The following is a 22899-nucleotide window of genomic DNA, read 5'->3' as shown; positions in this document are numbered from 1 at the left end:
TGCAGACATAGAGATAATGATGTGTGATACCTGAGGATCAGCAGCAGGGGGCAGTGCAGACATAGAGATAATGATGTATAATACCTGAGGATCAGCAGCAGGGGGCAGTGCAGACATAGAGCTAATGATGTGTAATACCTGAGGATCAGCATCAGGGGGCAGTGCAGACATAGAGATAATGATGTGTGATACCTGAGGATCAGCAGCAGGGGGCAGTGCAGACATAGAGATAATGATGTGTGATACCTGAGGATCAGCAGCAGGGGGCAGTGCAGACATAGAGATAATGATGTGTGATACCTGAGGATCAGCAGCAGGGGGCAGTGCAGACATAGAGATAATGATGTGTGATACCTGAGGATCAGCAGCAGGGGGCAGTGCAGACATAGAGATAATGATGTGTGATACCTGAGGATCAGCAGCAGGGGGCAGTGCAGACATAGAGATAATGATGTGTGATACCTGAGGATCAGCAGCAGGGGGCAGTGCAGACATAGAGATAATGATGTGTGATACCTGAGGATCAGCAGCAGGGGGCAGTGCAGACATAGAGATAATGATGTGTGATACCTGAGGATCAGCAGCAGGGGGCAGTGCAGACATAGAGATAATGATGTGTGATACCTGAGGATCAGCAGCAGGGGGCAGTGCAGACATAGAGATAATGATGTGTGATACCTGAGGATCAGCAGCAGGGGGCAGTGCAGACATAGAGATAATGATGTATAATACCTGAGGATCAGCAGCAGGGGGCAGTGCAGACATAGAGCTAATGATGTGTAATACCTGAGGATCAGCATCAGGGGGCAGTGCAGACATAGAGATAATGATGTGTGATACCTGAGGATCAGCAGCAGGGGGCAGTGCAGACATAGAGATAATGATGTGTGATACCTGAGGATCAGCAGCAGGGGGCAGTGCAGACATAGAGATAATGATGTATAATACCTGAGGATCAGCAGCAGGGGGCAGTGCAGACATAGAGATAATGATGTGTGATACCTGAGGATCAGCAGCAGGGGGCAGTGCAGACATAGAGCTAATGATGTGTAATACCTGAGGATCAGCATCAGGGGGCAGTGCAGACATAGAGATAATGATGTGTGATACCTGAGGATCAGCAGCAGGGGGCAGTGCAGACATAGAGATAATGATGTGTGATACCTGAGGATCAGCAGCAGGGGGCAGTGCAGACATAGAGCTAATGATGTGTGATACCTGAGGATCAGCAGCAGGGGGCAGTGCAGACATAGAGATAATGATGTGTGATACCTGAGGATCAGCAGCAGGGGGCAGTGCAGACATATGGTGAGGGCAGTGGTTGGCTGTGATGGGTGCTGGATTGTCGCCTTGGTTACATGCCGCCCTCTGAGGTCGCCCGCTCAGACAGACTGATGACTGTTAACCCTTTGTCTCCTGCTCTAGATCCCAGGCGTTGTCGTCCTTCTCCGACGCTGATAACGGAGACGTCTCTGGTAGGAACAGATACAAGTTTTTTGAAAGGTACTTTGTGCCCGCAGAGCCTGACAGCTGGCACCGCGTGGATCGGGGCCTGTGCCAGCAGTAACGCGGTTAATGAGTCCCCGCGGTCATGTGATGTTGCCGCCGCTCTCATCGGATTGCCTCTTGTATTTTAGGCCGCTCATCCCCTTTGCTCAGCAGACTGCGCCCAACGTGCTCCTGGCGGACTACAGGTGAGTGGAGTGGCAGGGCGGTACTGGAGCGGCGGTATCCTGGGGCGAGTACCTTGTGGTATTGACCTGAACTGTAATAGCAGGGCGGAGGACACCCCTCGGCCGCAGAGGGCGGTCACACCCCTGGTGCGCACAGTGGGCGTCCAGACGGACTTCCGGGACAGCGAGGCGCAGACCGACCCCTACAGTCCAGAGTTTGTGGTGCAGCCGGGGTCGGTGCCGGAGGTCCTGATGCTGGCGAACCTCACATGGGGTGAGTGACTCGGGGCCTTCATGTCTGTTCCCTTCTTTGGACAGTTCATCACCATTTCCAAAATCTTTGCTTGCTGTCAGTGAACGGGAGCTTTCTTAGGTACAGTTGAGGGTTAGTTGCAGTGTAGCTAACCCTTCTGCTCACTGTCTCCGGGTCCCCAGGACGCGGGCTCCCGGCTGGACTGGCCGAGGTGGAGATGATTGAGCGGGCGCGGGAGAAGCGAGCCTGGGAGGCCACCCTGCCCCCACTGAGCGACTCCTCCCAGCTGGAGAAGAGGAGGAAGATGATGGACGAGCAGGAGAGGAAGGAGTGGGCCTTCAGGGAGCAGGAGATTGAGAAGTAAGTCCGTCATGGCCGCCGCCGCCGCGCTCTCTGGGCGGAGTCCTGTGCGGCGCTCCTCCCCCTAGCTGTCGCTCTTTATCTCAGGTTACAGGCGGCGCGGCTGGAGGTGCTCAGGAAACTTCTCCAGAAACGGAAGGAAACCCAGAAGGAAATGGACACGAAGAGACTGGACGCCAAGTGGACGAAACTGCAGCGAGACAAGGAGGAGCTCGCGGAGCGTATCCGGAAAGAGCACGTCAGAGGTGAGCACGAATATGGCGGACGAATAATGAGAGGGTGACGCTACACCGGTAACAGAGGGGACTATGGCGGAGACCGGACCTGGTGACCCGAAAGCTGGCGGGATACAGAGGTTTTACAGGAACCTCTGGTCCTCCTTGCCTTCTAAAGACCGGGAACGTGCAGCGGGCTTGGGGACCCCCTGGACCCCCGTCTCCTGGGTGGGAACGCAGGAAAAAAATTCAGCAGACCTGCAAAGCACGAAGGTCTGCTCCTACTAAGCTAAAACCGATCAGCTGAGGAGGATATAGCTGAGCCGAGGAGCTTACACTTTGTGTGCGTGGTGTCGCCTCCTAGTGGCAACAGCTATACCCAAGGTCTAGACTGTGTCCTCCAATGATACGGATGAGAAACCCCCCATTATATAACATCCCGTATCATATATAACCCCCCGTTATATAATATCAAGTATATATAACCTCCCGTTATATAACATCCAGTATCATATATAACCCCTCCCCCATGTTATATAATGTCCTGTATTATATATAACCCCCATGTTATATAATGTCCTGTATTATATATAATCCCCCATGTTATATAATGTCCTGTATTATATATAATCCCCCTTGTTATATAATGTCCAGTATCATATATAACCCCTCCCCCATGTTATATAATGTCCTGTATTATATATAATCCCCCATGTTATATAATGTCCTGTATTATATATAATCCCCCTTGTTATATAATGTCCTGTATTATATATAACCCCCATGTTATATAATGTCCTGTATTATATGTAACCCCCCTGTTATATAATGTCCTGTATTATATATAACCCCCATGTTATATAATGTCCTGTATTATATATAATCCCCCTTGTTATATAATGTCCTGTATTATATGTAACCCCCATGTTATATAATGTCCTGTATTATATATAATCCCCCATGTTATATAATGTTCTGTATTATATGTAACCCCCATGTTATATAATGTCCTGTATTATATGTAACCCCCCTGTTATATAATGACCTGTATTATATGTAACCCCCATGTTATATAATGTCCTGTATTATATGTAACCCCCCTGTTATATAATGTCCTGTATTATATGTAACCCCCCTGTTATATAATGTCCTGTATTATATGTAACCCCCATGTTATATAATGTCCTGTATTATATATAATCCCCCTTGTTATATAATGTCCTGTATTATATGTAACCCCCATGTTATATAATGTCCTGTATTATATGTAACCCCCTGTTATATAATGTCCTGTATTATATGTAACCCCCATGTTATATAATGTCCTGTATTATATGTAACCCCCATGTTATATAATGTCCTGTATTATATGTAACCCCCCTTGTTATATAATGTCCTGTATTATATGTAACCCCCCTTGTTATATAATGTCCTGTATTATATATAACCCCCATGTTATATAATGTCCTGTATTATATATAACCCCCATGTTATATAATGTCCTGTATTATATGTAACCCCCATGTTATATAATGTCCTGTATTATATGTAACCCCCATGTTATATAATGTCCTGTATTATATGTAACCCCCATGTTATATAATGTCCTGTATTATATGTAACCCCCATGTTATATAATGTCCTGTATTATATGTAACCCCCATGTTATATAATGTTCTGTATTATATGTAACCCCCCTTGTTATATAATGTCCTGTATTATATATAACCCCCATGTTATATAATGTCCTGTATTATATGTAACCCCCATGTTATATAATGTCCTGTATTATATGTAACCCCCATGTTATATAATGTCCTGTATTATATATAACCCCCATGTTATATAATGTCCTGTATTATATATAATCCCCCATGTTATATAATGTCCTGTATTATATATAATCCCCCATGTTATATAATGTCCTGTATTATATGTACCCCCATGTTATATAATGTCCTGTATTATATATAACCCCCATGTTATATAATGTCCTGTATTATATATAACCCCCATGTTATATAATGTCCTGTATTATATGTAACCCCCATGTTATATAATGTCCTGTATTATATATAACCCCCATGTTATATAATGTCCTGTATTATATATAACCCCCATGTTATATAATGTCCTGTATTATATGTAACCCCCATGTTATATAATGTCCTGTATTATATGTAACCCCCATGTTATATAATGTCCTGTATTATATATAACCCCATGTTATATAATGTCCTGTATTATATATATCCCCCATGTTATATAATGTCCTGTATTATATATAATCCCCATGTTATATAATGTCCTGTATTATATATAATCCCCATGTTATATAATGTCCTGTATTATATATAACCCCCATGTTATATAATGTCCTGTATTATATATAACCCCCATGTTATATAATGTCCTGTATTATATGTAACCCCCATGTTATATAATGTCCTGTATTATATGTAACCCCCATGTTATATAATGTCCTGTATTATATATAATCCCCCTTGTTATATAATGTCCTGTATTATATATAACCCCCATGTTATATAATGTCCTGTATTATATGTAACCCCCATGTTATATAATGTCCTGTATTATATATAATCCCCCTTGTTATATAATGTCCTGTATTATATATAATCCCCCATGTTATATAATGTCCTGTATTATATATAATCCCCCATGTTATATAATGTCCTGTATTATATATAATCCCCCATGTTATATAATGTCCTGTATTATATGTAACCCCCATGTTATATAATGTCCTGTATTATATATAACCCCCATGTTATATAATGTCCTGTATTATATATAATCCCCCCTGTTATATAATGTCCTGTATTATATGTAACCCCCCCATGTTATATAATGTCCTGTATTATATGTAACCCCCTGTTATATAATGTCCTGTATTATATGTAACCCCCTGTTATATAATGTCCTGTATTATATGTAACCCCCATGTTATATAATGTCCTGTATTATATATAATCCCCCATGTTATATAATGTCCTGTATTATATATAACCCCCATGTTATATAATGTCCTGTATTATATATAACCCCCATGTTATATAATGTCCTGTATTATATATAATCCCCCTTGTTATATAATGTCCTGTATTATATATAATCCCCCATGTTATATAATGTCCTGTATTATATATAACCCCCATGTTATATAATGTCCTGTATTATATATAATCCCCCTTGTTATATAATGTCCTGTATTATATATAATCCCCCATGTTATATAATGTCCTGTATTATATATAATCCCCCTTGTTATATAATGTCCTGTATTATATGTAACCCCCATGTTATATAATGTCCTGTATTATATGTAACCCCCATGTTATATAATGTCCTGTATTATATGTAACCCCCATGTTATATAATGTCCTGTATTATATATAATCCCCCATGTTATATAATGTCCTGTATTATATATAACCCCCATGTTATATAATGTCCTGTATTATATATAATCCCCCTTGTTATATAATGTCCTGTATTATATATAATCCCCCATGTTATATAATGTCCTGTATTATATGTAACCCCCATGTTATATAATGTCCTGTATTATATGTAACCCCCATGTTATATAATGTCCTGTATTATATATAACCCCCATGTTATATAATGTCCTGTATTATATATAATCCCCCTTGTTATATAATGTCCTGTATTATATGTAACCCCATGTTATATAATGTCCTGTATTATATATAACCCCCATGTTATATAATGTCCTGTATTATATATAATCCCCCTTGTTATATAATGTCCTGTATTATATATAATCCCCCATGTTATATAATGTCCTGTATTATATATAATCCCCCTTGTTATATAATGTCCTGTATTATATGTAACCCCCATGTTATATAATGTCCTGTATTATATATAACCCCCATGTTATATAATGTCCTGTATTATATATAATCCCCCATGTTATATAATGTCCTGTATTATATATAATCCCCCTTGTTATATAATGTCCTGTATTATATATAATCCCCCTTGTTATATAATGTCCTGTATTATATATAATCCCCCATGTTATATAATGTCCTGTATTATATATAATCCCCATGTTATATAATGTCCTGTATTATATATAATCCCCCCTGTTATATAATGTCCTGTATTATATGTAACCCCATGTTATATAATGTCCTGTATTATATATAATCCCCCTTGTTATATAATGTCCTGTATTATATATAATCCCCCTTGTTATATAATGTCCTGTATTATATGTAACCCCCATGTTATATAATGTCCTGTATTATATATAACCCCCATGTTATATAATGTCCTGTATTATATATAACCCCCATGTTATATAATGTCCTGTATTATATGTAACCCCCATGTTATATAATGTCCTGTATTATATGTAACCCCCATGTTATATAATGTCCTGTATTATATATAACCCCCATGTTATATAATGTCCTGTATTATATATAATCCCCCATGTTATATAATGTCCTGTATTATATATAATCCCCATGTTATATAATGTCCTGTATTATATATAATCCCCATGTTATATAATGTCCTGTATTATATATAACCCCCATGTTATATAATGTCCTGTATTATATGTAACCCCCATGTTATATAATGTCCTGTATTATATGTAACCCCCATGTTATATAATGTCCTGTATTATATATAATCCCCCTTGTTATATAATGTCCTGTATTATATATAACCCCCATGTTATATAATGTCCTGTATTATATGTAACCCCCATGTTATATAATGTCCTGTATTATATATAATCCCCTTGTTATATAATGTCCTGTATTATATGTAACCCCCATGTTATATAATGTCCTGTATTATATATAACCCCCATGTTATATAATGTCCTGTATTATATATAATCCCCCTTGTTATATAATGTCCTGTATTATATGTAACCCCCATGTTATATAATGTCCTGTATTATATATAATCCCCCTTGTTATATAATGTCCTGTATTATATATAATCCCCCATGTTATATAATGTCCTGTATTATATATAATCCCCCATGTTATATAATGTCCTGTATTATATATAATCCCCCATGTTATATAATGTCCTGTATTATATGTAACCCCCATGTTATATAATGTCCTGTATTATATGTAACCCCCATGTTATATAATGTCCTGTATTATATATAATCCCCCCTGTTATATAATGTCCTGTATTATATGTAACCCCCCCATGTTATATAATGTCCTGTATTATATGTAACCCCCTGTTATATAATGTCCTGTATTATATGTAACCCCGTTATATAATGTCCTGTATTATATGTAACCCCCATGTTATATAATGTCCTGTATTATATGTAACCCCCATGTTATATAATGTCCTGTATTATATATAATCCCCCATGTTATATAATGTCCTGTATTATATATAACCCCCATGTTATATAATGTCCTGTATTATATATAATCCCCCTTGTTATATAATGTCCTGTATTATATATAATCCCCCATGTTATATAATGTCCTGTATTATATATAATCCCCCTTGTTATATAATGTCCTGTATTATATGTAACCCCCATGTTATATAATGTCCTGTATTATATATAACCCCCATGTTATATAATGTCCTGTATTATATATAATCCCCCTTGTTATATAATGTCCTGTATTATATGTAACCCCCATGTTATATAATGTCCTGTATTATATATAACCCCCATGTTATATAATGTCCTGTATTATATATAATCCCCCTTGTTATATAATGTCCTGTATTATATATAATCCCCCATGTTATATAATGTCCTGTATTATATATAATCCCCCTTGTTATATAATGTCCTGTATTATATGTAACCCCCATGTTATATAATGTCCTGTATTATATATAACCCCCATGTTATATAATGTCCTGTATTATATATAATCCCCCATGTTATATAATGTCCTGTATTATATATAATCCCCCTTGTTATATAATGTCCTGTATTATATATAATCCCCCTTGTTATATAATGTCCTGTATTATATATAATCCCCCATGTTATATAATGTCCTGTATTATATATAATCCCCATGTTATATAATGTCCTGTATTATATATAATCCCCCCTGTTATATAATGTCCTGTATTATATGTAACCCCCATGTTATATAATGTCCTGTATTATATATAATCCCCCTTGTTATATAATGTCCTGTATTATATATAATCCCCCTTGTTATATAATGTCCTGTATTATATGTAACCCCCATGTTATATAATGTCCTGTATTATATATAACCCCCATGTTATATAATGTCCTGTATTATATATAATCCCCCTTGTTATATAATGTCCTGTATTATATGTAACCCCCATGTTATATAATGTCCTGTATTATATATAATCCCCCATGTTATATAATGTCCTGTATTATATATATATCTATCTGCTTCTTTGCAGCCATCAGGAAGTTGTCCCAGCAGATGGGGAACATAGAGAAGAAGCTGGAGAGACGTGATGTGATCGGGGACTACACGGACTACTCCTCCCAGGCGTACGCTCCGCTCTCTCGCATCGGTTACTTTCCGGACAAACTTTCGCAGCAGTTTATGGTGAAGAGCCCCTTCCTGAACTCCTACCAAGGTCAGCGAACATAACATTATTATAATATCAGCCTCCTGTGGCCTGGCTGCATCATATCTACTCCAGCCACATCCAAAGCTGTATTCCCAGTTCTGCTCAGAGGTTATAGGACATTGTATTATGTGTAGTGCACACACCAGGCATGATGATGGAGAGAACTACATGTACCAAAATGCCATGTATCCGACTGCAGGACATTATAGTGGTCACAGGTGTGTCTGGTTGCCTGCAGAAGTGTGAGTGCAGCTCTGGTTGTGACTGGAGTAGTGGTCTCCTGTAATGTGTTCCATCATCTGCAGTGTTGTTGCTGATATCTCATTCTGCTCAGGGTTGCTGGACCTGGAGGAGAATCTCCCCGACTTTGTAACCCAGCCACGCATCCGCGCCCCAAAACCCAGAAGCACCACCAAGGATGGATTCCTGAGACGCCAGGCCCTGCTGGAGCGCCAAATGCAGCATGTCCATGAGGTGACGTACGGACCACACAATACCAAACTGCATGCACAGTGACCCACCAGACCCCGTATATGACAGCGCTAACCACACCAGACACTATATATGACAGCACTGACCACACCAGACACCGTATATGACAGCACTGACCACGCTAGACCCCTGTATATGACAGCACTGACCACACCAGACCCCTGTATATGACAGCACTGACCACACCAGACACCGTATATGACAGCGCTAACCACACCAGACACTATATATGACAGTGCTGACCACACCAGACCCACATGTATCGCGCGGCTGACCACACCAGACCCCTGTATATGACAGTGCTGACCACGCTAGACCCACATATATCGCACTGCTGACCACACCAGACCCCTGTATATGACAGCGCTGACCACACCAGACCCCTGTATATGACAGCACTGACCACACCAGACAGTGTATATGACAGCACTGACCACACCAGACACCGTATATATCACAGTGCTGACCACACCAGACCACGGTATATGACAGCACTGACCACGCCAGACACTGTATATGACAGCACTGACCACGCTAGACCCACATATATCGCACCGCTGACCACACCAGACCCCTGTATATGACAGCACTGACCACACCAGACACCATATATATCACAGTGCTGACCACACCAGACCACGGTATATGACAGCACTGACCACGCTAGACCCCCAGATATCGCACCGCTGACCACTCCAGACCCCTGTATATTGTCGGGTTATATAAAGACCTAATGCCTTATATATATAAAAAAATATATAATGGATCTCATAATATTGATCCGTGAGATGAACATAAACATCTCCAAGAGTTCGATCGAGAACCTGATTATTTTGTGCAATCAGTAAAAAAAACGGGGTACAATCGTCTATGCAAAATATACATAATTTATTATACAATAATTTTGAATACAATCAAAAATTAATCAGCGTAAATTCCAATAATATACAATGATATGCAGTACCCAGAATTCGCCACTATATGGTGCCAACAAAACACTACTCAACCAACACAAGAATATTATGCAATACGGCTTTAAAATTGTGAGAGATATAAAATCAATTGATCATATACAGAAACTCAATCAAGAAAATGACAGATACGAGCCCATGCTCTGCCAAATCTTATGCCCAATCTTGGATAATGGTAGTATTGCAATAAAACTTATAAATTATCAGCTTGATATCAAACTAGGGAATATAAAGATTCCCAACAGAGAAGCTCTCTTGTTATCAATATCAGATCTTGTATTCAGTGATATGCATTTTCACTGAATGCCATTGATACTAATGTAGTACTAACACTATACGTCTGCAAATAAGCAGGTATCCGGCTAAATATCAAGCCAATTCATTTAGATCAATACTACATATAAATAAAAGTATACATTACCCAAGGATATAGGTGATAGGCAGAGTCTAGGGGAATTCAGCTCTCCAAAGGTTTTTCTCCTAATCCCAAAATCTTTCTCTAGAGATCTCCCTCTCTTTCTTTGTTTTTCTTTCTCTTTGTGTGTCCCCTCCATTTTGCTATGTGGTTTCTTAACCAAAACTTATCAGATGAGCACACCTTCCTAGTATGGAACTTTCCAATCATTATTAGATAGGCGTGTACATTGATAAGGAATGTGACATCATAACACCACCCAGAATGCACTTTTGCTACTGGTGTAGTGTTACCTGCTCATACCTAGGTGGCACTGTTGTATAAGCTATAAGCATCATACCATTAAGGGTTAACTCATACATGCCTGACATCTTCAATACTACACACCTTCGACATCTGGAGGCCTTGTATCATAGCTGAGGGACAAACTTTGAGACATGAGTATATACCTTGAGGAACATCTAGACAATGGTGCCTCTGTCCTTCAGGCTCTGCTGGAAAAGAAGAACAAATCACAGCAAGCAGAAAAGCCCCTGCGCTTCCTGCAGAAGATAGAGAAGCCGGCCCCCCGTCCTGCCACCCCCAGAGTGCCAGAGCCCCCTGAGGTGAGCACAGCCTATACGCTCATACATGTAACCTGTGTGACCATCTGTGCCTGGATTATAACCCCCCAAATCCTCCATTCCAGGGCGACGAGGAGAAGGAACTGGCTGTGATCTTCTTACAGAAGCTGATACGAGGACGCGCGGTGCAGAACATGGTAAGAGTCCCCACTAGAGGGCGGCCATGGGCAGAGGACTGTTGGTGAGACACCTGAGCAGCCTCAGAGGCCCCATCCCATATGACACAGGTGACAGTTTCACCCTCACCCCTGGGTTGGTTGGGGCTCTCCTTATGTAATCCCACTTCTTTCCAGATATTTGAAGGGAAGGAGAAGCATCTGGAGCTGATCCGGGAGCTGCGCACGACCCACGCCCTGCAGGAGGAGGGGCAGCTGCTGAAGAAGGAGGAGAAGGAGGCAACACTCGCCCTTCAGAGACAGCGGGAGCTCAGCGAGCACAAGGTGCCCAGCAGCTTTATCATTATCAGGAAGCTAACATTTATAGAGCAGGAAAACGTGGTACAAAGTCAGCTCCAAGCCTTATACTCCAGTCACATCCAGAGCTGCTTTCACTGTTCTGCTGTTACCTTATGTCTAATACTCCAGTCACATCCAGAGCTGCTTTCACTCTTCTGCTGTTACCTTATGTCTAATACTCCAGTCACATCCAGAGCTGCTTTTACTGTTCTGCTGTTACCTTATGTCTAATACTCCAGTCACATCCAGAGCTGCTTTCACTGTTCTGCTGTTACCTTATGTCTAATACTCCAGTCACATCCAGAGCTGCTTTTACTGTTCTGCTGTTACCTTATGTCTAATACTCCAGTCACATCCAGAGCTGCTTTCACTCTTCTGCTGTTACATCATTATTCATAATACTTATTAGATATTAACCCCTGTAATACCAATTCCATTTATCTCCTCTTAGTGCTCTGCAGAAGAGGAGCAGCTGTCACGGCTGGAGGGAGAGGTGCTCTCAGACATGTTTGACTTCCTCTCCAAGGAGCTGGTCAGGCTCCAGGAAGAGCGCAGGATTCATGCCTTTGCTATGCTTGCTGAGCGCCATCGACGCATCCGAGAAGCAGAAGAGAGTGGGCGGAGACAGGTGGAGGAGCGGCGGAGGCGGGAAGAGGATGAAATCTTCAGACAGGTGGGTTCATGAGTAGCACTGTCCTGCAGGTCGTGTGTTATAATCTACGGCTGTGTCCTGCAGGTTGTGTGTAATAATATACGGCTGTGTCCTGCAGGTCGTATGTTATAATGTACGGCTGTGTCCTGCAGGTTGTGTGTAATAATATACGGCTGTGTCCTGCAGGTTGTGTGTTATAATGTACGGCTGTGTCCTGCAGGTTGTGTGTTATAATGTACTGCTGTGTCCTGCAGGTCGTATGTTATAATGTGCGGCTGTGTCCTGCAGGTCGTAGGTTATAATGTACGGCTGTGTCCTGCAGGTCGTATGTTATAATGTACGGCTGTGTCCTGCAGGTCGTATGTTATAATGTACGGCTGTGTCCTGCAGGTTGCGTGTTATAATGTATGGCTGTGTCCTGCAGGTTGTGTGTTATAATGTATGTCTGTGTCCTGCAGGTTGTGTGTTATAATGTACGGCTTTGTCCTGCAGGTTGTGTGTTATAATGTATGGCTGTGTCCTGCAGGTTGTGTGTTATAATGTACGGCTGTGTCCTGCAGGTTGTGTGTTATAATGTATGGCTGTGTCCTGCAGGTTGTGTGTTATAATGTACGGCTGTGTCCTGCAGGTTGTAGGTTATAATGTACGGCTGTGTCCTGCAGGTTGTATGTTATAATGTACGGTTGTATCTTGTAGGTTGTATGTTATAATGTACGGCTGTGTCCTACAGGTCGTATGTTATAATGTACGGCTGTGTCCTGCAGGTTGTATGTTATAATGTACGGCTGTGTCCTGCAGGTTGTAGGTTATAATGTACGGCTGTGTCATGCAGGTTCTGTGTTATAATGTACGACTGTATCTTGTAGGTTGTGTGTTATAATGTACGGCTGTGTCCTGCAGGTTGCGTGTTATAATGTACGGCTGTGTCCTGCAGGTTGTATGTTATAATGTACGGTTGTATCTTGTAGGTTGTATATTATAATGTATGGCTGTGTCCTACAGGTCGTATGTTATAATGTACGGCTGTGTCCTGCAGGTTGTATGTTATAATGTACGGCTGTGTCCTGCAGGTTGTAGGTTATAATGTACGGCTGTGTCATGCAGGTTCTGTGTTATAATGTACGACTGTATCTTGTAGGTTGTATGTTATAATGTACGGCTGTGTCCTGCAGGTTGTGTTATAATGTACGGCTGTATCATGTAGGTTGTGTGTTAGAATACACGGCTGTGTCCTGCAGGTCATATGTTAGAATGTATGGCTTTGTCCTGCAGGTTGTGTGTTATTATATACAGTTTGGTCCATATATATTTGGACACTGACACAAATTTAGTTTTTATTACCTGTTTACTAAAACATATTCAAGTTCTAGTTATATAATGGACATGGACATACAGCCCAGACTGTTTTGGATCAAGGGTTTAGGAGTTTCAGCTCTTTTACATGGGGCCTCCTGTTTTTAAAGGGACCAAAAGTAATTGGGCAGTTGACTCTCAGGCTGTTTCCTGGGCAGCTGTGGGCAATTCCTTCATTATTTCATTCTCAATTAAGCACCTAAAAGGCCTGGAGTTGATCTGAGGTGCGGTGCTTGCATTTTGAAGATTTTGCTGAGCCGTAAACATGCGGTCACAGGAGCGCGCCGTGCAGGTGACACGAGCCGTCCTTCATCTGCGAAAACAAACATCTGAGAAGTTGCTGCGCTATCAGGAGCGGCAAAATCTACAGTTTGGTTCATCCTGAGAAAGAAAGAAAGCGCTGGTGACCTCCACAATGCAAAGAGACCTGGACGCCCCCGGAAGACACCAGCGGTGGATGATGGCAGAATAATTACTGCATCGTCTGTAGAACACGGCGGAGGCAGGGTGATGGCGTGGGCATACATGGCTGCCGGTGGCCCCGGGGCCCTAGTGTTTATTGATGATGTGACACAGGACAGAAGCAGCCGGATGAATTCTGGGGTTGTCAGAGACGGACTGTGCTCAGATCCAGCCAAATGCAGCCAAACTGTTTCATAATACGGATGGACAATGACCCAAAACATAAAGCCAAAGCACCAGGAGTTTATTAAAGCAAAGGAGTGGAATATTCTAGAACGGCCGAGTCACCGGATCTGAACCCAATAGAGCGTTTCCCTGGTTAAAGACTAAACTTCAGACAGAAAGGCCACAAACAAACAGCAACTGAAAACCGCGGCAGTAAAGTCCGAGCATTAAAGAGGAGGAAACAGCGTCCAGTGATGTCCGTGAGGTCAGGACTTCAGGCAGTCACAGCCAACAAGGGGTTACAACCAAGTATTAGAAATTAACATTTTATTTACAATTATTTAATTTGTCCAATTACTTTTGAGCTCCTGAAATGAAGGGATTGAGTTTAAAAAACGCTTTTACTTCCTCACATTTTTATGCAATCATCTTGTTCAAAAGACTGAATTACAGCTGAAAGTCTGAACTTCACCGGCGTCTGAATCCATTGTGGTGACGGACAGAACAGAGATAAGAAAAACGTCTCTGTCCAAATATATATGGACCTAACTGTACAGCTGTGTCCTGCAGGTTGTGTGTTATAATGTACGGCTGTGTCCTGCAGGTTGTGTGTTATAATGTACGGCTGTGTCCTGCAGGTTGTGTGTTATAATGTACGGCTGTGTCCTGAAGGTTGTGTGTTATAATGTACGGCTGTGTCCTGCAGGTTATGTGTTATAATGTACGGCTGTGTCCTGCAGGTTGTGTGTTGTAATGTACGGTTGTGTGTTATAATGTACGGCTGTGTCCTGCAGGTTGTGTGTTATAATGTACGGCTGTGTCCTGAAGGTTGTATGTTATAATGTACGGCTGTGTCCTGAAGGTTGTATGTTATAATGTACGGCTGTGTCCTGCAGGTTGTGTGTTATAATGAACGGCCGTGTCCTGCAGGTTGTGTGTTATAATGTACGACTGTGTCCTGCAGGTCGTGTATTATAATGTACGGCTGTGTCCTGCAGGTTGTGTGTTGTAATGTACGGCCGTGTCCTGCAGGTTGTGTGTCAGAATGTACGGCTGTGTCCTGCAGGTTGTGTGTTATAATGTACGGCCGTGTCCGGCAGGTTATGTGTTATAATGTACGGCTGTGTCCTGCAGGTTGTGTGTTATAATGTACGGCCGTGTCCTGAAGGTTGTGTGTCATAATGTACGGCCGTGTCCTGCAGGTTGTGTGTCATAATGTACGGCTGTGTCCTGCAGGTTGTGTGTTATAATGTACGGCTGTGTCCTGCAGGTTGTGTGTTATAATATACGGCTGTGTCCTGCAGGTTGTGTGTTATAATTCACGGCTGTGTCCTGCAGGTTGTGTTATAATGTACGGCTGTGTCCTGCAGGTTATGTGTTATAATGTACGGCTGTGTCCTGCAGGTTGTGTGTTATAATGTACGGCTGTGTCCTGCAGGTTGTGTGTTATAATGTATGGCTGTGTCCTGCAGGTTGTGTGTCATAATGTACGGCTGTGTCCTGCAGGTTGTGTGTCATAATGTACGGCTGTGTCCTGCAGGTTATGTGTTAGAATGTACGGCTGTGTCCTGCAGGTTGTGTGTTATAATGAACGGCTGTGTCCTGCAGGTTGTGTGTTATAATGAACGGCTGTGTCCTGCAGGTTGTGTGTTATAATGTATGGCTGTGTCCTGCAGGTTGTGTGTCATAATGTACGGCTGTTTCCTGCAGGTTGTGTGTTATAATGAACGGCTGTGTCCTGCAGGTTGTGTGTTATAATGTACAGCTGTGTCCTTCAGGTTGTATGTTATAATGTATGGCTGTGTCCTGCAGGTTGTGTGTTAGAATGTACGGCTGTGTCCTGCAGGTTGTGTGTTATAATGTACGGCTGTGTCCTGCAGGTTGTGTGTTATAATGTATGGCTGTGTCCTGCAGGTTGTGTGTCATAATGTATGGCTGTGTCCTGCAGGTTGTGTGTCATAATGTACGGCTGTGTCCTGCAGGTTGTGTGTTATAATGTACGGCTGTGTCCTGCAGGTTGTGTGTTAGAATGTACGGCTGTGTCCTGCAGGTTGTGTGTCGGATTGTACAGCTGTGTCCTGCAGGTTGTGTGTTATAATGTACGGCTGTGTCCTGCAGGTCGTGTGTTATAATGTACAGCTGTGTCCTGCAGGTTGTGTGTTATAATGTACGGCTGTGTCCTGCAGGTCGTGTGTTATAATGTACAGCTGTGTCCTGCAGGTTGTGTGTTATAATGTACGGCTGTGTCCTGCAGGTTATGTGTCAGAATGTACGGCTGTGTCCTGCAAGTTGTGTGTTATAATGTACGGCTGTGTCCTGCAGGTTGTGTATTATAATGTACGGCTGTCTTCTGCAGGTTGTGTGTTATAGTATACGGCTGTGTCCTGCAGGTTGTGTGTTATAATGTACGGCTGTGTCCTGCAGGTTATGTGTCAGAATGTACGGCTGTGTCCTGCAAGTTGTGTGTTATAATGTACGGCTGTGTCCTGCAGGTTGTGTATTATAATGTACGGCTGTCTTCTGCAGGTTGTGTGTTATAGTATACGGCTGTGTCCTGCAGGTTGTGTGTTATAATGTACGGCTGTGTCCTGCAGGTTATGTGTCAGAATGTACGGCTGTGTCCTGCAGGTTGTGTGTTATAATGTACGGCTGTCTTCTGCAGGTTGTTAACATTCATCAGAGTACTTTGGACTCATACCTGGAAGACGTCATCCTCAGCACTGCCGTCCACACTGCAGAAGATCAGGCCAGAGAGGAGATCCAGAGGAAAGCACAGGAGATCAATGACATTGCTTATCAGATGGAGACCAGGTGGGGGATTTCATAACACAGATCAGCACTGATCCATTATAGTGCCACCCTCCTGTCAGTCATACGATCACTGTCAGTCTGACCTATTTATACAGTTACCTATCCAGTCCCAGCAGGTTGTGTCCTCCTGTCAGTCTGATCTCTCCTCATACAGTTACTGGTCCACTCTCGGCAGTTCATGTCCTCCTGTCAGTCTGACCTCTCCTCATATAGTCACTGGTCCAGTCCCAGCAGGTCATGTCCTCCTGTAACGCTGCCTTTCGTCCTCACAGCCGCACCCGTCTTCAGTCGGAGGAGATTGTGGCAGAGCTGGTTTACAGTTTCCTTATTCCTGAGATCCAGAAGAAGAGCGTCAGAGAGAGAGGTGAGAGACACGTTACACTGTACCCCCAGCAGGGGGAGTGCCAGGAGCATTAATGATCCAGCACCTCCGCAGTACACAGAGTGCCGGATTACTGGAGAGGTGCTGGATTTACATTACGCCCGTGTTGATGATGTATTTTGGGGTACATTCGGGTGTTACTCCCCATTATTGTCTCCTTGTGTTCTGCAGTGAGGAGCTCTCAGCGGAGACATCTCCAGGCCGCACACCGCGTGATCCACAGAGATACCGAGACTCTACTGAGTGAGACTGCTGCCCCCGAACAACTCCCGGCTGAGAGGAACAGCAGAGTCGGAGAGAGCGACTCATGAGTACAGACCCTCTGCAGTGTGCACCGGTCAGCAGGGGATGGACCCTCATCCTGACCCCGGTCAGCAGGGGATGGACCCTCATCCTGACCCCGCTCAGCAGGGGATGGTCCCTCATCCTGACCCCGCTCAGCAGGGGATGGTCCCTCATCCTGACCCCGCTCAGCAGGGGATGGTCCCTCATCCTGACCCCGCTCAGCAGGGGATGGTCCCTCCTCCTTACCCCGCTCAGCAGGGGATGGTCCCTCATCCTGACCCCGCTCAGCAGGGGATGGTCCCTCATCCTGACCCCGCTCAGCAGGGGATGGTCCCTCATCCTGACCACGGTCAGCAGGGGATGGTCCCTCATCCTGACCTCGGTCAGCAGGGGACGGTCCCTCATCCTGACCTCGGTGAGCAGGGGACGGACCCTCATCCTGACCCCGGTGAGCAGGGGACGGACCCTCATCCTGACCCCGGTGAGCAGGGGACGGACCCTCATCCTGACCCCGGTGAGCAGGGGACGGACCCTCATCCTGACCCCGGTGAGCAGGGGACGGACCCTCATCCTGACCCCGGTGAGCAGGGGACGGACCCTCATCCTGACCCCGGTGAGCAGGGGACGGACCCTCATCCTGACCCCGGTGAGCAGGGGACGGACCCTCATCCTGACCCCGGTGAGCAGGGGACGGACTCTCATCCTGACCCCGGTGAGCAGGGGACGGACCCTCATCCTGACCCCGGTGAGCAGGGGACGGACCCTCATCCTGACCCCGGTGAGCAGGGGACGGACCCTCATCCTGACCCCGGTGAGCAGGGGATGGACCCTCATCCTGACCCCGGTGAGCAGGGGACGGACCCTCATCCTGACCCCGGTGAGCAGGGGATGGACCCTCATCCTGACCCCGGTGAGCAGGGGATGGACCCTCATCCTGACCCCGGTGAGCAGGGGATGGACCCTCATCCTGACCCCGGTGAGCAGGGGATGGACCCTCATCCTGACCCCGGTGAGCAGGGGATGGACCCTCATCCTGACCCCGGTGAGCAGGGGACGGACCCTCATCCTGACCCCGGTGAGCAGGGGACGGACCCTCATCCTGACCCCGGTGAGCAGGGGACGGACCCTCATCCTGACCCCGGTGAGCAGGGGACGGACCCTCATCCTGACCCCGGTGAGCAGGGGATGGACCCTCATCCTGACCCCGGTGAGCAGGGGATGGACCCTCATCCTGACCCCGGTGAGCAGGGGATGGACCCTCATCCTGACCCCGCTCAGCAGGGGATGGATCCTCATCCTGACCCCGCTCAGCAGGGGATGGACCCTCATCCTGACCCCGGTGAGCAGGGGACGGACCCTCATCCTGACCCCGCTCAGCAGGGGACGGACCCTCATCCTGACCCCGCTCAGCAGGGGACGGACCCTCATCCTGACCCCGCTCAGCAGGGGATGGACCCTCATCCTGACCCCGCTCAGCAGGGGATGGACCCTCATCCTGACCCCGCTCAGCAGGGGATGGACCCTCATCCTGACCCCGCTCAGCAGGACACTGTTTTATAATCTCCACCTCCGCATGTTCTCGTCTGATAATTATATACGGCCGGACTATAATAACGGACTTTGTGTTTCGTTTTCTCAATGTTTTTTCAAGACCTCTGCTTGCTGTTAGTGATTGGAGGCAGACAGGCAGTCCTGACCTAATACTTCTCACAGATGAAAGTTTGTTACATTTGCATCCAGTATCTGTGAAACTAAGCAGCGAGGACTTGCACTTACTTGCTCTGATACATTGTAACAAACCATCAGGACTGGGGAGGGATTTGTGCTGCACAGGGGATTATCTGAACTTGCCCTGCTTACACGGCTGAGGGTTTGTCACAGTGTATCAGTGTAGGTAAGCACTATCAGCCTGGAGTCCAGGACAGGAGACAGTGCTGCTTATAGAGGATTGTCTACACTGAAACATTGTAACAAACCCTCAGCTGTGTGAGCAAGACTAGGCCTAGATGGATGAGTGTATCCTGTGACATCACTGAGGAAGTCCCGGTGATGTCATTGCTTTCTCCATGATCGGGTCCTCGGTCCTAAAGAGACTCCTGTTGCCGCCATATTTCTTCTCACCCAGCTTTCCTAGGAAGAGACAGCTGACTGTCTACCTGTCCTGAGAGGAGATGTGCTGCATGTTACACATACTGAGCGCTGCTCTAATTCAGTCCAGTTAGTGCGGTCCCTCAGAGGCGCCCCCTGCTGGAGCAGGATCCTGGAATCACACTGTCGCATCCCCTGATCTTCCATAAGGAGAACCCGAAACTAAGGATTGGGGGGGGGGGGGGGGGTCCTGTGGAAAATAACACGTCCGGACCCAGTAAGTCCAGAGACCGATCCAGCACCAACAGGTCTGTAATACAGGTGATGGGCCCCCAGATGATATGTGGGGCAGAGGGGCCCAGGTGACACCTCTGCTACCCCTATAGCTGTGCCCCTGCATAGTGAGACATCAGCAGCAGGGGGCGGGGCTGTGACAACCTCTCAGACAGGATATACAGGCAGGTTGTCAGCAGTAATAGATGTTCCTGTAGTATAAGGTGTGTGATCACATGTTATTATATCAGTGATGTCATCAGCAGGGGGCGGGGCTGCCAGCGACAGGCGCTCTGCGGTCAGCTGCTCTCCTCATGGCCTCTCGTGCTGCAGCCTCAATGACGTCTTTGTCTTCCTGACGGACCAGGCGCTTGTCTCGCGTGTAATCCTTTCTCTATGCAGAAATCCTGAGCATCTGCTCACACATAAGTGAAATTAGACCAAGCTGCAGTGTAAAGCATGAGGGAGAGTCAGAGCAGCGGGCCAGGCCTCTAATAAGGTGCTTTCCAGCTTTACACAAGTAGTCAGTGCAGCTAACCTGGAGGCAGTGATTATAACTGTGCCTTATTGGAGCATGTCTGCAGTGTAAAGCATGGTGATGCGCATACACTGTAGTCACTGACTATGGGGGGGCTCATATTGGGGTGAACTAATGGTGAAGATGGGGCCACGTGTCGCTGGTGGCCCCTGACCTGTACACGGGGGTCCTGCTGCGGGATCTACACTCCTTGGTGACACACACGATACAAAGAGATAGACGTGATCAGCGTTTCCATGGAGACCAAGCGACCACCATAGAAACACCTTGTGTACATCGCCATAGAAACCGAAGAATAGAAACTATAGATGATACTGCACCCCCCATCAGAGACATGATGAGATACAGCCGACAGTATCACCTTAGAGGATAAGATACAGCGACAGTATCACATGAGAGGATGAGATACAGCGACAGTATCACATGAGAGGATGAGATACAGCGACAGTATCACATGAGAGGATGAGATACAGCGACAGTATCACATGAGAGGATGAGATACAGCGACAGTATCACATGAGAGGATGAGATACAGCGACAATATCACATGAGAGGATGAGATACAGCGACAGTATCACATGAGAGGATGAGATACAGCAACAGTATCACATGAGAGGATGAGGTACAGCGACAGTATCACATGAGAGGATGAGATACAGCCGACAGTATCACCTGAGAGGATGAGATACAGCCGACAGTATCACCTGAGAGGATGAGATACAGCCCACAGTATCACCTGAGAGGATGAGATACAGCGACAGTATTACATGAGAGGATGAGATACAGCCAACAGTATCACATGAGAGGATGAGATACAGCGACAGTATTACATGAGAGGATGAGATACAGCCAACAGTATCACATGAGAGGAGAAGATACAGCCGACAGTATCACCTGAGAGGATGAGATACAGCCGACAGTATCACCTGAGAGGATGAGATACAGCGACAGTATCACCTGAGAGGATGAGATACAGCCGACAGTATCACATGAAAGGATGAGATACAGCGACAGTATCACCTGAGAGGATGAGATACAGCGACAGTATCACCTGAGAGGATGAGATACAGCCGACAGTATCACCTGAGAGGATGAGATACAGCCGACAGTATCACATGACAGGATGAGATACAGCCGACAGTATCACCTGAGAGGATGAGATACAGCCGACAGTATCACCTGAGAGGATAAGATACAGCTGACAGTATCACCTGAGAGGATGAGATACAGCTGACAGTATCACATGAGAGGATGAGATACAGCGACAGTATCACATTAGAGGATAAGATACAGCTGACAGTATCACCTGAGAGGATGAGATACAGCCGACAGTATCACCTGAGAGGATGAGATACAGCCGACAGTATCACCTGAGAGGATGAGATACAGCTGACAGTATCACCTGAGAGGATGAGATACAGCCGACAGTATCACATGAGAAGATAAGATACAGCCGACAGTATCACATGAGAAGATGAGATACAGCCGACAGTATCACATGAGATGAGATACAGCCGACAGTATCACTTGACAAGATGAGATACAGCCGACAGTATCACCTGAGAGGATGAGATACAGCCGACAGTATCACATGCGAGGATAAGATACAGCCGACAGTATCACCTGAGAGGATGAGATACAGCCGACAGTATCACATGAGAAGATTAGATACAGCCGACAGTATCACCTGAGAGGATGAGATACAACCGACAGTATCACCTGAGAGGATGAGATACAGCCGACAGTATCACCTGAGAGGATGAGATACAGCTGACAGTATCACATGAGAAGATGAGATACAGCCGA

General features: G+C 44.8%; 2 protein-coding genes across 11 annotated transcripts in view; both read left to right on the top strand.

The window, feature by feature from the left end:
- The window catches only part of CFAP91 (cilia and flagella associated protein 91), a 28667-nt gene extending 10447 nt beyond the window's left edge, over window positions 1-18220 (top strand). For 9 of the 10 annotated variants that reach the window (XM_044273399.1, XM_044273397.1, XM_044273398.1 and 6 more), the window contains 14 exons: window positions 1426-1503; window positions 1638-1694; window positions 1775-1947; window positions 2109-2286; window positions 2374-2531; window positions 8952-9134; window positions 9463-9602; window positions 11495-11611; window positions 11695-11766; window positions 11923-12069; window positions 12536-12757; window positions 17379-17527; window positions 17800-17891; window positions 18081-18220. In XM_044273399.1, coding sequence (XP_044129334.1) covers window positions 1426-1503; window positions 1638-1694; window positions 1775-1947; window positions 2109-2286; window positions 2374-2531; window positions 8952-9134; window positions 9463-9602; window positions 11495-11611; window positions 11695-11766; window positions 11923-12069; window positions 12536-12757; window positions 17379-17527; window positions 17800-17891; window positions 18081-18220 — 1906 coding nt within the window. The remainder of the gene's footprint in view (window positions 1-1425; window positions 1504-1637; window positions 1695-1774; window positions 1948-2108; window positions 2287-2373; window positions 2532-8951; window positions 9135-9462; window positions 9603-11494; window positions 11612-11694; window positions 11767-11922; window positions 12070-12535; window positions 12758-17378; window positions 17528-17799; window positions 17892-18080) is intronic. The other variant, XM_044273395.1, reaches the window with a different exon arrangement.
- A 37-nt stretch (window positions 18221-18257) lies between these two features.
- On the top strand, window positions 18258-19812 carry LOC122922701 (basic proline-rich protein-like). The gene has a single exon (XM_044273404.1). The coding sequence runs from the start codon at window positions 18258-18260 to the stop codon at window positions 19752-19754; it is 1497 nt and encodes a 498-aa protein (XP_044129339.1). The 3' UTR covers window positions 19755-19812.
- The last annotated feature ends 3087 nt before the right edge of the window (window positions 19813-22899 follow it).

This window comes from Bufo gargarizans, unplaced genomic scaffold (assembly GCF_014858855.1).
Source record: "Bufo gargarizans isolate SCDJY-AF-19 unplaced genomic scaffold, ASM1485885v1 fragScaff_scaffold_645_pilon, whole genome shotgun sequence".
In the NCBI taxonomy this organism is placed as follows: Eukaryota; Metazoa; Chordata; class Amphibia; order Anura; family Bufonidae; genus Bufo; species Bufo gargarizans.
The sequence above is the reverse complement of the archived record's forward strand: the minus strand, read 5'-3'. Positions and strand labels throughout refer to the sequence as shown.